The 14,903-nt window shown below is 40.5% G+C and overlaps 1 protein-coding gene across 2 annotated transcripts in view; it reads left to right on the top strand.

Moving 5' to 3' along the window:
• nr6a1a (nuclear receptor subfamily 6, group A, member 1a) overlaps positions 1-14,903 on the top strand; it is a 128,887-nt gene that overhangs the window by 60,546 nt on the left and 53,438 nt on the right. The window contains exon 4 of one of the 2 annotated variants that reach the window (XM_055011757.1): positions 9,621-9,644. The exons of the other annotated variant lie outside the window; for it this stretch is intronic. Within the exon in view, the coding sequence (XP_054867732.1) occupies positions 9,621-9,644 (24 nt within the window). The remainder of the gene's footprint in view (positions 1-9,620; positions 9,645-14,903) is intronic. 2 annotated transcript variants of the gene reach the window in all.

Raw genomic sequence — 14,903 nt, 5'->3', positions numbered from 1 at the left:
GCACGGACCCCAGGTTGGAAACCACTGGTCTAGACATTGTTAATGTATTAAATGGAAAGCTGGAAACGGCTGATTTTTAATGGAATATCTCCATAGGGCTACAGAGGAACATTTCCAGCAACCATCACTCCTGTGTTCTAATGCTATGTTGTGTTAGCTAATGGTGTTGAAAGGCTATTTGATGATTGTAAAACCCTTGTGCAGTTATGTTAGCACATGAATAAAAGTAAGAGTTTTCATGGAAAACATGAAACTGTCTGGATGACCCCAGAGTTTCGAATGGTAGTGTGTATGGAGATAACCTCTGGGTCGCAATCTTTTCTATGAAATACATATTTTGCTTTAGAGATCAAATCCGCTTCTGTTGCTTGCCGACCAACCTATATTGTATATAGCACTTTAAACTACAAATTTAGTACTAGACAAGAATAGCACTCACATGGCGCAGTACTCTGCCAAGGCTGCTCAGTCATATTATTTCTGATGGTGGAAATCTTGAAAAAATTTGTGGTAGAAATTACGGTAACTTAGAATGTGTCCATTTAATATAGATGTACCCACAAACAAAATGACCTTGGGCTGAGCACAGGCGTGTGTTATGCATGTGTACCTTATGTACGGATACCGAATACACATCTACGGAGCTGTCAGTTTACTCCAGTGTCCAGTCGTTTTGCTAACCTTGGCTATATGCACCCAGGACCTGTCTATGTGCTGAACAATAAGAGATAAAACTTTTTCCTGAGTATTGGACTGCTTCTTTCCTTTAAGAAATAAAAGTTTTAAAGTTATGGTAATGAAAGCTTCAATTTCACAGTGATTTATTTATTTATTTATTTTTTCCCCAGTATGGCCATGGCTCAAATTGCATCTCCTCCCTTAACACTCAACAGTATGTCTTCACATTAGCATGTTGTTCTTTATCGAACACAGCATCTCAGGAAGGGATCAGCTAATTATCGTAGCGGGCCTGTCTCTAAAACACCTCTTTGTTGTGCTAATGCACTGGATGTGATAGCATCTCCATCCATAACCTTCTTCATGTGTACCGATAACCTGGAGGGGGTGGAGTGCTGTATGTAGGGCACTGTGAGTTGGGTAGTGGGGGTTGGAGGGGGTGTTGTTGCAGCATGTCCTGCAGCTGTGCCTACGATGACAAGCCTGTCCTCAACCTGCCCTCCGCCAGACTAAACAAAACACACAACTTCACCTGCAGGGCTTCCTGCCTGCCTCCCCTATTGCAGATCTACTTGTCTTGCGACTTTGGTAAGGATGCGGTACTGGTTTCGAATCTCAGCAGCATGTTTCTGCCTTGCAAGCTGGAGTTAACGCAGCTATGACTCTCTGTTGCAGTGTGATTGGTAGGTTGGCTGCTCGATGTGCACTGGCCTGACTGAATGCACTGAACCAGGTTTTTGTGCCCATAGCAGTTCTGAGGGAGTCATGCTTGATCTTTCTGGGCCACATGGAAACTAGGTCACTATGCTGTGCTGTCAGTCGAGCTTCTCTCTTTTGTGTGTGTGTGTGTGTGGAATAAAACTGTAAAATAGGGCTTTTACATAAGGATGGGATGGGGTCCTTAGATATGCAGTATTGCTGTTGCAGAGATTCTCTCAACTGCAGCACAACCCCCACCACCACCACGGTCCTGTGATGCCACACTGGGAGAGAGCGAGATAGAAAGAAACGAGGTGGGGTGGAGGGGGGATGAAATTCTCATCCTTGGTTCAGATCCCTAAGAACGCTTGGGAAGGCAGGATCTTATTATCACAGCAAATTTGCAGTGTACAGAGTGAAGGAGATTAGATGCGTCTTGCCTTTGAAGTGTATTTTCCAACCATTGTGCGATGGCAAATTCCATCAAGTGTTGGAGGGAGCCGTGATAAGAGGCACGGGTTATGAATGCTGCGGCATTAAAAGCCGTCATTTGAGCAATAAGATGAAACACTCCCAAACTCCTGCTAAATGGAAAAAAATATTTCCCCTCATTTCAGCACTGTCATTCATAACTATGTTATGAAAACGCTACCGATGCATAAATAACAAGGTGCGCCGGATGACCTGAATAAATATGTCAAAATATGTGGACATAGAATTGAATAGAAATCTGGTTTAATCCACAGGATGCTAAATGTTGGTTTGCACCGAATGAGGAACGCTGTGCTGGTTGTTAAAACAAGGTGTTTTTTAGAACTGAGTTGAAAACCACTTTAGAAGGGCTCATATTTCTGGAGGTGCTGCTGGACTTTGATCATGCCGCTGCGGTGTGTCCTCTTCAACTCTTTGACCTTCACTTTGAGTGCTGTGGTTTCTAAGGGGTTGGGTGTCAAGGCAAGGCCAGCGGGAGTAATGCAAGGGTGAGCAGCAACGTCACTAAGTGACCCTACTGCTCCCAGCCCCTCAGTTCTTCCTCAGGGGCTGTGAGCTGCAGGGTGAAAGGACATCTCAGGGGACACAACTGAGGAGTGACATCCCTGGCCTGGGCCTCAGATAGCTTTGCAGCTTCAGACCAAACACAAACAGTGCAGAGCTACCGGAGGTGTCTCAACACGCCGGGACACATACTGCATCTACGGTTGATCTACTTTGTCTTATTCCTCTCGTCTCTGACATCAAAGAACATTGTGGTCTACGTTTGCAATGCCAAGAATGCTGACTAAATCATTTATTAAATGATAATCATCCAAATTTCCATTTTGCTCCCTTAAATTTTCAGTCCGTCTTTGATCCTAAGTGCACACTGGCACGATGCTTTAGCAGCTACTGGCCCTAAGTGTGTGGGTAAGCTCATCAGTTTTCTCTGCATGCACAATTGCAGAAAAACCTCATCACTACATTTACATGCACTTAAGGTCATTGTTAACTTTCTACGGTAATCTAAATTTAAAAATCTGTTTAACCCATGTAGAGAAACTCTCTGTTGTGTATTTAACACCTGTTTTGTGTTGATCAAAATGAATAAGCATAGCTACTGCATCATCTTTTGTTTAGCTTAGTTTAGCACCAAGCTGGTCTCATTTTAGCATTAATGTGCTTTTCACTCCACCGAGGAACGCGGCGGAGTTACATGACGATTGGTGTACTTTTGTCTGTGTGCAACATTACTCAAAAATGGATTTGGATGAAATTTTCAGGGAAGGTCAGAAATGACACAAGGACCAAGTGGTAAAATATTGGCAGTGATGCGGCTTATAGTCTGGATGTGTCAATTTGTTAAAGATTTCTGTATCATTGCGAAATAGCGTCACGGCGTCACTGTAACTATGACAAGTGAACACTACGTCAACTGCCTGCCGACGATTACATGATTGCGATCCTACTACAAATCTACCTGCACACTTATCGAAAATGATACAAGGAACAACTGATTAAATTGTGGGGGTGTTTCTGAGTCCCATCAATTCCCACCACCAGCTACATATTTAGGTCACGTGATTCGGTATTCGTACATAACATACACATGCATAACACACGTCTGTTCAGTGCAAGTTCATTTTTTTTATTAAAGATTTCGTCCGTCGGAAATGATGCAACGACTGAGTAGCCTTGGTGGAGTACTGCGCTCTCTGAATGCTTTTCTTCTTATATTTTATCTTCATTCTGGCAGTTCGTCACTGGTTTCAGAAGATTACTATTAAGATATAACAATCAAATAATTGTAGTTTTGTGTAGAAGATGCTAGCAAAGCATTTACCATTAGCACATCGACTAGTAGTCTCTAGCACGCACATTTAACAACCATGGCCTTAGCAGATGATACATTAATACATTTCTGGACATAGCATTAAGTCACTTACCATGATGTTCCCATTGGGATTTCTTAATTGCATACCAAATACAGAAGTGTACTATATGTATGTATGCCATGCTGATAGGATGACATTAGCTGTACACAGACCATATAAGCTGGTGCTTGATCAGTGCATTAAAAAAAAAAAAAAACAGCAATTTGTAACTGGAGTTAGATGTCAGTGAGGGCAAACATAACTTACTTCGACCTCAGGGTGGTGCAGGGGCTTTGCCTTATTTAGCTTCTGTATGTCTCAGGGTTTTGCTTGCTTTATTGCTTAAAATATAGTGCTTTATCCTTATTTATTTTTTCTTTATATATGTGTTTCTTTCTGTGTTAATATAGGTAACAAAAAATTGTCAATAATAAGAAAAGCACTCTGAGAGCTCAGTACTCTGCCAAGGGTGCTCAGTCGTTGTATGATTTCCGAAGGATGAAATCTTTGAAAAATTTGTGGTCTGTAGTGGTGGATTTGTATTAGGATCACAATCATGTGATTGTCAGCAGGCAGCTGATGTAGTGTTGACTTGCTGTCATAATTACAGCGACGCCGTGCCGGCAGCTATATCTCGCAATGGGAAATCCTTAACAAATCCGTGGATCCAGACTATGAGCTGCATCACTGCCAAAATCTAATCACTTGGTCCTTGTGTCATTTCCGACCTTCCCTGAAAATTACAACCAAATCTATTAGTCTGTTTTTGAGCAATATTGCACACAGTCCAACAGACAGACAGACAGACAGACAGACAGACAGACAGACAGACAATCCAACGCCCATCGTCACATAGCTGCGCAGCGTTCCTTTGTGGAGTAATTATAAGTATCAGCTCACATCAAACATTATATCACGATACATTTTTCAGCTACATTAGCCAGCCCTTTTCCAAATGTGACACTTTCGTTTGAAATCCAGCTAATATTCAGGTCCCACAGGTAGACATTAGTATTATGCACCAAAAGTGAACTGACTGTAGTGAAGCACTATTGTCACTGATTGGGTCAGTAACTTTCAGCATTGCAGCTCCTCACTGTGGACTTTCGGTATCACTTTAAGCTCAGCGATGCTTGATGGTACCTAACTTCCTCATTAAAAGCTTAGAAAGCAAAGAGGCACTGAAACAATCCTAATCTAATAAAGCTGATGTCAATAATAAGCAGCTGAGCTTGTGTGCAACACTTGTTTAGGCTAGTTTTGTCTTCAAATGAACATACCAGCTTGAACTTGCAACAGATTGAGGATATTCCTATAATGAAGAAACATTGGGTGGTGTGAAAGGCAATATGTGTAGCTACTGCCATGCCGTTACACGATCCTGGTGTATGTCCAGAAGCATTTGAAATGTGATGCCAACAAAAGCCTTTATGAAAGTTTCCATGTGGACAGTTATTATATACTACTTTTCTGCATTGTTGAAATCTGCTTTAAGGACTCTATTTTATACATGTGTAGTAGGTCCTATCTGCATTTTCCACCACACACTGTACTCCTCTGGAAGCAGTCGCATTTTGGGCTGAATGCAGATGCCTGTGGTCAGATCTTTATGGACTCTCACAGACTTAGGGACACTATGACCTTAGGAAAAAAACTCAGCGGCTGAATCTTTCAACTGAACTGAAGTGATTCGAATCAGCAAAGTGATATCCACTTTCAGTACAGAAACCAAGGTGACACTGGTTAGCAGGCTGACTTTTATTAATTTAAGCATATAAGTAAAGTACCACTCACATAGTATTGTTCAATCATCTGCTGTGAAAATATAGACTTCATCAGTGAGCATTTATGCTTCTACTTCCAACATCTCTGTGGCTCAGTGAGGAGTGTTGGAAAAATCAGTTTGGATGTTGACTACCATTTGGAGACTCCCATCACCCTTCAGTCACGATGCATGCAAGCTTGATGAGCATTAACAAGACAGTACTATTTCTGTGACCATGAAAGTGCTGATTAAAGCATTGTATGTAAAGTGTGCTTTGTTTTTTAGCAGACTCAGAAAAAACACAAACTGTTTTCTTTTACTCCGCCAAGGAACGCGGCAGATTGATTTGACAATCGGCGTACGTCTGTCCTGTGAATCTGTCTGTTAGCAACAGATTGAGGATATAACATTACTCAAAATGGAATAACAGATTTGGATGAAACTTTCAGGAAAGGTTAGAAATGAAACAAGAACCACCTCATTAGATTTTGGCAGTGATGTGGCTTATGGTCTGGATCCACGGATTTGTTACGGATTTCTGTATCATTGCAAGATAGCAGCATGGCGTCACTGTAACTATGACAACAAGTGAACACTACATCAGCTGCCTGCTGATGATCACGATTGCGATCCTACTACAAATCCTCCGGGACTTATCCATCGGAAATCATACAAGGAACAATTGATTAAATTGTGGGGGTGTTTCTGAATCCCATTAATTCCCGAAGCCCACTACATATTGAGGTCACACGATTTGGTATCCGTACTTAATGTACACATGGATAACACACGCCTGTGCTCAGCACAAGGTCATTTTGATTGTGGGTACATCTATATTAAATGGACACATTCTATATTTCTGATCATCAATAACGAATAAAAAATGCTGCATTTCTACAAAAAATGTGCTGCATTTCTGACAATGCCATATGGGGGAATGAGCAGCCTTGGCGGAGTACCGCGCTCTCTTGTTTAGTGTTGGGACTACCCTGTAGAGCTTTGTTAGTACTCTTTTCTGAACTATAAGTTGTAAGTGTAGCAACCACGCAGCATGGCAGCACACTGCTCATTTAAAGGTCAGAGTTACTGAATCAAAGTAGTTGAATTTTATGAAGAGACCGTAAGTTGGCCTCTCTGACTTGGCATGAACCAGCAGCTCAGACGGATGCTCCCCACATGCTGCTGGGGAAATATTGAGTTGGTTTTTGGGGAAGCCTTCCTGGGTTTGGATATTTTTAGACTACAGTCACTAAATGGAGGTTGAGAAAAAAAAAAAAACACTGAGGATAACTCCCACACGTCTCCTTTTCTCCCTTTCTCTTCTTCTTTACCTTCATCCGTCTCTAGTCCCTGTCCGATCTCTTTAAGGAATACTGGAAGTTTATCTGTGTGGATAAATGTAAGAATGATGTTTGGTGTTTCCTCAGTCCTGTGGTGTACATACAGTGTCTGCATCATTAAAGGCTTCATGAACTGTTTTATATATGAAGGCTTAATGTCTCCACGCTGACAGCTAACTGATTCCTCCCAGGTGTTTCCATCCCTGCTTCCATATGTGTGCATATGGAAGCATTGCCCAATCCTTCTGTTTTCTTGTTGAAGTGGAACTATAACAGTGCTGTACGCACATTCACAGGGCCCCCATGCACAGAATAATTCATTTGATGCTTTGATAAGCGATAATGGACCCAGTAAGGTATAATTCATATGCCCCAGATCTGTATAGAGACTCTGGCTTCCATAAAATGTCCCACTACCTCTGAGTACCCCCCTTTTTCAAGACTCTCTCGTCTGGTTGAAGAGGGTCCATTTATTATTTAAATCCCTCCATAATTCATCCATTCCCCACCAATACATCCTCGGCTGCTCGTTCTTCATCTAGTGCAAATTAGCATGAGCTCTGTGTCTGCATGTGTGGAAAACAGAAGAGAGAAAGTAAGCAAGCAGAAAGAGATCGTAGCAGCCGAGTCAAACGGAGATGGTTTGGTGCTTATTTCTTTGTCCTCCCTGTGATGTGATGCCATGTGGCATATTGAGTCTAATTTGTAGCCTAAAGAACCAAACAGCTGTGGCCTATTTTGTTTAGCTGTTGTTCGGGTGATGTCACCATTTCTGCCTCGTAAGGCTGCCTCGCTCTCGGTGCTCGGTGTGAGGATGTCAGGAGCATTTCTCTAAGCTGCTGATGAGGAGGGCAGGGGTTGTGTTGCCTTGAGATTAATCTGATAAGTCAGCAAAGCGGTTATGTGCAGTTGTTAAGACATCTTTTAAACAGTGTTAAATATTCACTCATGCCTTGTTGCAGTATTTGAAATGACTTTTTTTCTGTAATGAGTAATAGTTTAACTGGCATAGTGTGGTGATGTTTTGGGGGAGTGTATTGTTACATTGTCATACCTATGCTATGTAAGGTTACCATATCATTCGTTGAGTCTTTTAAAGACTGGGTCAACCCAAATACTAAAACGCATATGCAGATCATTTGTCCTTTGTTTGCCAGAGGTTTGCTGTTTATTTGGGTAAAGGCATAGATTTGGTTTCAATACTGGCAGTACTTGATCCAAAATGGATTTTTCACCCTCCAGCAAAGAAAAATTGCCAGTCACAAAATTATAAGAATTGAGACAAGAAAAATAAATACTACTGTTAATTTGCATTTTATTTACTCGAACATTATAGACATCTGAATTGATCAAATGCTCAGACAGTGTAGAGAGGAACTTTTTCTAAGATTTCTGCCAGATTAGTTACCACAGACTGATTGCCTTTACTGTTCATGGACATATCATGCTTACTATCATGTGCGGTCGCCTCTTAAGGTCCATTCAGAGCCAGGAAAAACCCTGTAGGATAATCTGATGTTGTTCTTCAAACAGATGTTTCAAAATTGTCTAAATCAGGGGTGTCAAACATTCCAGAAGGTCCAATCCTGCCCAGGACAACTTTGTAAAGTATAAAAATTACAGAGAAGACATAAACTGCAAATTGTAAATTTTTAAAACTATAAATTTAAAATAATTTCTAGACCATGACAAAATGTTTTGATCAGAAAGTAAAATACTAGATTGCTCATTGTTCTTTTGTCATTTTGTGTCTCATTTTTGTAATATTTTGTCTGGTTTTTGTTGTTTTTTTGTCTGACTTTTGTCGTTTGTCTCACGTTTTTGTCGTTTGTCTCATTATTTGTCATTTGTCTCATGTTTTTGTCATTTTGTTTCTCGTTTTTGTCGTTTAATGTTTACTTTTTGTCTTGATTGTGTTGTCTACTTTTTTGTTGTTTTGTTTCTCGCTTTAGTAATTTTTTGTCTTGTTTGTGTCATTTGTGTAATTTTTTGTCTCGTTTTTGTTGTTTGTCCATTTTTGTCACTTTGTAACTTTGTCAAATTTTGATCTCTTTTGTTTTTGTGTCGTTTGCCTCATTTTTGTCATTTTGTCTCATTTTTGTAAAATTTTGTCTTCTTTTTGTTTTTTGTCTTTATTTTTTGCCTGACTTTTGCTGTTATGATCATAAAATAAAATACTATATCATTCAATTCCAGATGATTAAATGTTTTGTGCCTTTGTAGACACTCTGTGATCTCTAAGTTGTAATGTGTAAAAGATAAACTGAGGCATGATGTTGTTGAAATTTCACTTATTTTTCTTAAGAAACTTCAGGTTGTTCACAATGTTTTGTAAAAAGATAATTTCTTAAAGGTGAACATTTTCAGAACATACTTTTTTGTACTAAAGCAAAGGAAAACATTTGGAATTGTGGTTATTTATAGGTTATTGTGCTGTTATTGTACCATCTGTGTGGTCCGGTCCACTTGAGATCAATTTGGGCTGAATGTGGCCCTTGAACTAAAGTGAATTTGACACCCCTGGTCTAAATGATCTCGAGAACGTTGCTCTACTTGAAGGACCTACAACTGCTCCTCCACATCAGTGCTATGCTGGACTGGGATCAGTATGCATACCTGTTCCTTCCTGCAGTGCAGGCCTCATCTTGTCAGGCAGAGTGGCCCAGCTTAGCACACAGACATAACATCACTCGTGGAAAAAGGCTGCAGCCTCACTGCTGAAATATTTCCTGACATTCCATCTCAATTGATCACCTGTATTGATAAAGGTTTTGTTTTGTGTTTTCACAGATGCAATCAATGAAAGTAATCTCGGTAAGTGAAATACTTTGAGTGTTTCTCTATGACGGTTTTCTGTCAAAAATAAAAACTAAATTGTCAATAGGCTTAAATGCAGTGATATTATACAGTTCCACTACTACTCCCAGCATTAATGCTGTTTTGTCTACTACTGGTTGTATACTCTAGGTAGTGAGTAAGTAAATAGTTTGTAGTGGTAAATGTATTAAAAAGGTAAATCTCTTTTTAAAACACACATGGTAATGGATCCTGCAGGTATAAAAAATCTTCTCCAATAAGTGTATTTAACATTCTGTTTCGCCCTTTGAAATTGTTATCAGTGACACAAGGTCGTGCTCCTCGTTCTCCTTTAGCTTCATTGCTCTTTGTGAGACTTTGTGACATTATTTAGGTTCAAACTGCTGATTTCCCCAGTGAAGCTCCCATGCTTGTTGGCATGCTCATGTCCTTGTAATCCCCAACATTAAGCAACGTACTTAAAGATGATTTCTGTCACTTTGTTTGTGTCTTACATTCTGACAACTTGATAATTGTGTTGTGAATAATTAAAACAGGTATCGCAATTGATGTCATAGTGACCATTTAGACAATCTTTGGTCATGTAGAACAACCTTTGCTTAGATCGATTGATCCATCCATCCATCCATCCATCCATCCATCCATCCATCCATCCATCCATCCATCCATCCATCCATCCATCAAGACACCACTTAATCCTCATTAAGGTCGCTGGGGCTGGAGTCTATCCCAGCAGACTTAGGATGGAGGCAGGGGACACCTGGACAAGTCACCAGTCTATCACAGGGCTATATATAAAGACAAACAATCACACTCACATTCACACCTACGGACAATTTAGAATCACCAGTTGACCTCAGCATGTTTTTGGACTGTGGGAGGAAGCAGGAGAACTCAGAGAAAACCCATGCATGCACAGGGAGAACATGCAAACTCCACACAGAAAGATCCCTGGAAGGCCGGGATGCGAACCGGAGATCTTTTAGTTGCAAGGCAAAAGTGTTAACCACCAAGCTACTGTGCAGCCTTGCTTAGATACATGTAACAATATTACAATGCAAAAATACGAATTCACAACTGAATACATATTTAAGATGTAGACATATTTGTATATTTGGAATTAAGAATTCAGATTATTGTAAGCACAGTTATTTGCTGTATTTTAATCTATAATTATGCTGATCACATGCTTATTCATATCTTCTTACAAAGATATTATCTATATCTATTATTCTGCTTTTCTGTAAAATCTTGAAATCATGTAAATGACTGCTGTCAAATAAATGTAATGCAGCAGAGGAAGCTCTCTGAGTTGTAGTGTAGAGTACTGCTATGAAGTAGCATGAAAATTAAATTCTCAAATATAGTGCAAATACTTCAAAAAGTGCCGTACTTAAATATAATTGATTATGTTCCACTGCTGATCAACTGTACTACACACTACTAGTACTGTTACTCACTTGCACTTCAGTATGAGCCGGGTCACAGCTATAAAAACAATATTACTGAGGGATTTTTGTGAAATAGTAAGTAGTTTACGTATCCATAAATACTTTGATATCTGCCATCTATCAAAGCAGAGAGATGTAGTACGTTCCACAACAGATGCGTAAACTTCACATCATTTCCCAGGATTTTTGTGGATCGTCACAACCTGGAGCCCAGACAGGTAGGTATGTGCCTGCACTGATTCTAATGTATGATTAACACAGTGAGGTTACAGGCTGTGGGTTACAGCATGGAGGCTTGCCACATTTTTGCAGGAAAGAATGTTCCCCAGCAAACCTGCCGCAGTGCTGTCTCTTAATAATTCTTAGTGTTAGCTTTAATCCGCTTGAAGTGTAAGATGAGTGGGTTTAACTGCATCGGGCTATTTCACACAGTGTCAGGTATAATGTGAAAATATACTCGCTGGGAATTGGAAAACATGATATATTGGTGCTACTCTGTATTTTAGAGTTTTCTTAGACTTTAATTTACTAATATATTTATTTAATTGGCCATTCTTGTAACACAATGTAGATTTTTCTCATAACTAATTAAATTAGCATTGTAGGATTTACCATAAATATGAGCCAAATGGTAGAAGGGTTTCATGTCACTATCCCAGTAGTAATTACAAGTAGAAAAAAGGATGTCCAAGGCTGCAAATCCACAGACAATAGCAGTTGAAATCCACAAAATATGAATATTCTATCATGTGTGGCAGTCAAGGTTGAGGGGACTGGGCCCTTTAGAGCAACAGGTCCAGTAGACGTCTCTGTTCAAGTCCTAAGTGAGTCACTTCAAGCTTCTTTATCAATGCTCACTAGCAGAGTGGAGGTAACATCAGCAGCATGAACGCAAAGTAGCTGTATAGTTGTTGGAAGATGTGCCGTTATACTGTACTGTATCGCTTAACCAATCGAATGTTCTTTATCCAGACAAGAAGCGAAACATCTGAAGTTTTTAGATGCTCAAAAGTGACGCTTCATTGCTTGTCCTAGTCTCATGTTATGTGATGTAAATGTGGACTCTGGGGTTTGGACAGTTAATGACATCACATTGAACTCTAGGGTATTTTCAAAGGCCTGGCCACCATTTTTTAACATTTTGTAGTCCATAGAATTCAATTGGGACTATGTAGCTTTTACTGAGCAAAAGAGACACTTTTGGAATAAAAGAGCACAGACTTTCAATTATTCTTTGGTGGTGTAACAGTAGCAAAAGTGGAGATGAGTCATAAAGTCTGCAACATGACTCACTTACACAGTAATATATGGGTAAAGTTTGCACACACAAATCTAATTTGCTGGTCACACCAGACTGAGTATGACTGCAGCATCTAAAACTTTGAGTGTACTGAAATAAATAATGTGAGTTCAACTTCTCATTTGTAAATGCAAAATTGTGTTTTTTCTTTCAGATATTGTGTAGTATTGATTTTAGAAGCAGGTTAACGACATTCAAAGTTGCCTCCAGCCAACGAAATTACTGCCATTGTGTCTTTATCACCTGCAGATACACACTACATGTCAAAAGTTTGGGCTCACTTAGAAATGTCCTTATTTTTGAAAGAAAAGCAGTTTTTTTCAATGAAGATAACATTAAATGAATGATAAATCCAGTGTAGACATTGTTAATGTGGTAAATGACTATTCTAGCTGGAAACGGCTGATTTTTAATGGAATATCTCCATAGGGGTACAGAGGAACATTTCCGTCATGTTTTCATGGAAAACATGAAATTGCCTGGGTGACCCCAAACTTTTGAACAGTAGTGAACAAATTTCTTTTAAAAAGTGGTTGCTGCCACACTAATTTTGGTTTGTTCACAAGTACCAGCAGCTACTTCAAATAGAGTAAATGTGCTATTGCTGTAAACATCAGCAATGTGTGCTTACTCTGCAATCTCTTATCATGTCACCTGAAACATGCACATTCTGCTGCAGCTTTCCTACAGGTGAACGTAAGACAGAGTTATTCTGTTACCTCTTTGTCTCCACACTGAATCAGTGTGACTGGCCTCTCCTTGTGTCCCTGCCTCCCTGATTAGAGGTCTCCTCAGGGCGTAATGACAGAATTGTGTTCCTGTCGGTTCCTGCTGCTCGGAGTGGGCTAATAGTCACGTTAGCCCACGCAGCATGTCATTAGCTCTCCACCCTTAGCCCAATGAGGGGCAAGTCTGTCATTTTGAAGCTAAATCACAGGGCAGGCAGGCCGTAGATCACAGTGACACCGGTGCTCTGAAGCTTCAGTGTTTCCGCCCACCCTTCCTCGCCGCACTTAATATGCAGCGACTTACACATACTGTATTAACACGGAGGAATTACTGCGACACTGGGCTAGAGGAGGCAAATGGAAGTCAAAGAGAGGAACTTTGATGGGTCACTGATACCGAGATCATTCCATCAAAATCATAATTTGAAACACACTGCTCATTTCTGACTGTGATTGGATGATTCATGGTTATCACTCGGATGATTAGCAGGCTTGCGTAGCATCTATCAGAGCTTGGGCTAATCTGCTTTGATTATTAGCCTCTAAGCCTTCCTTCCATGCTGGGCTTGTCAAGCACACAGTGATGAGAAATTACACTTTCCTCATATTTGTATTAATCTATCTGTGCTTACTTGTCAAACTGATAATTGCATCGCACATAGTTCAGATCACCCTCGCAAAAATGTATTTGCAGTATTTCCTCTATCCTCACACATACAAACACTCCCTCACACTTGTGTGTAGTGTGAGTGTGTTAATCAATGATTACAGTGTAAATACTATTCGATGAAATATAGAGATAATCAGTGCAGATACAGTGACAACAGCTGGAAATAGAAATCTCCTCTCCAGCTGGCATGTATTAGTTTCAGGTGTTCGGTTTTCCACCCTGAGGGATGCTAGCCTGGCCTGGCTCAGCCTGGCTCTCCTACTTTGTGGTGTTCTACCTGGTGCATCAGTACCCATGCACACCATTAAACCTGAAATGCGACTATTTGAGATTACATTACAGATGTTGATGTTGAAAATACAAGGCTCCTGAAGATAGTGGAATACATTAACTACTGGACAGGCTTAAGCATGAACATCAGCACCCTGTAAGAAGCATCTGTTTCATGTATGCATGCCATATCTGAATCATTTTACCCTGTTTCTCCGCACAATAAAAACTTCTGCACATTTTACAGCTTATTGGTCACAGTGGGCTTTTAATACCAACCACAACTTGCCCTGCAGCTGAAACTTCATGGGAAATAAGCTGAGCACGATATATTTAACAAATTTTCATGCCTGTGGCTCTATAAGTAGATAAGAAGTGGATCCGTTTTTGATCCACGTGAGCCCGATCTTAGCAAAGCTGTGGGTCGATCCTTGAGTCAGGAGGACGAGCTGATAATTATGAGCGAGCGTGACCGTGTTATACAATCCGTGCGCATCTTTACTCAGCACCATGACCTTCTCCACCGAGATTTGCGCCTGCCTAACTTTGCCCTTTACTGGGGCATGTTGTGTAAGGGAAGGCGCACAACGTGAATAACATTGTTATTTGCGCAACAGCCTGTGATGAGTGGAGAGCTAACTGGAGCAGGAGAATGGCGCTGTTCGGCGAGGTTCACGGCTGTTATTCCTACAAGCCATGAGCGTGAAAGGAGCTAATGCCATCTGACAGTTCTGGAGCAAGAAGAGGAGGGCTGGACAGAAAAGGAGGAGAGAGAAGACAGTGGGGGGGTGGGGTGGGGGGGTTAAGAGATAGAGTGGGATGGAGGGGGGGTTTTGG

The sequence above is a fragment of the Amphiprion ocellaris genome, chromosome 6 (assembly GCF_022539595.1).
Source record: "Amphiprion ocellaris isolate individual 3 ecotype Okinawa chromosome 6, ASM2253959v1, whole genome shotgun sequence".
Classification (NCBI taxonomy): Eukaryota; Metazoa; Chordata; class Actinopteri; family Pomacentridae; genus Amphiprion; species Amphiprion ocellaris.
The sequence above is the reverse complement of the archived record's forward strand: the minus strand, read 5'-3'. Positions and strand labels throughout refer to the sequence as shown.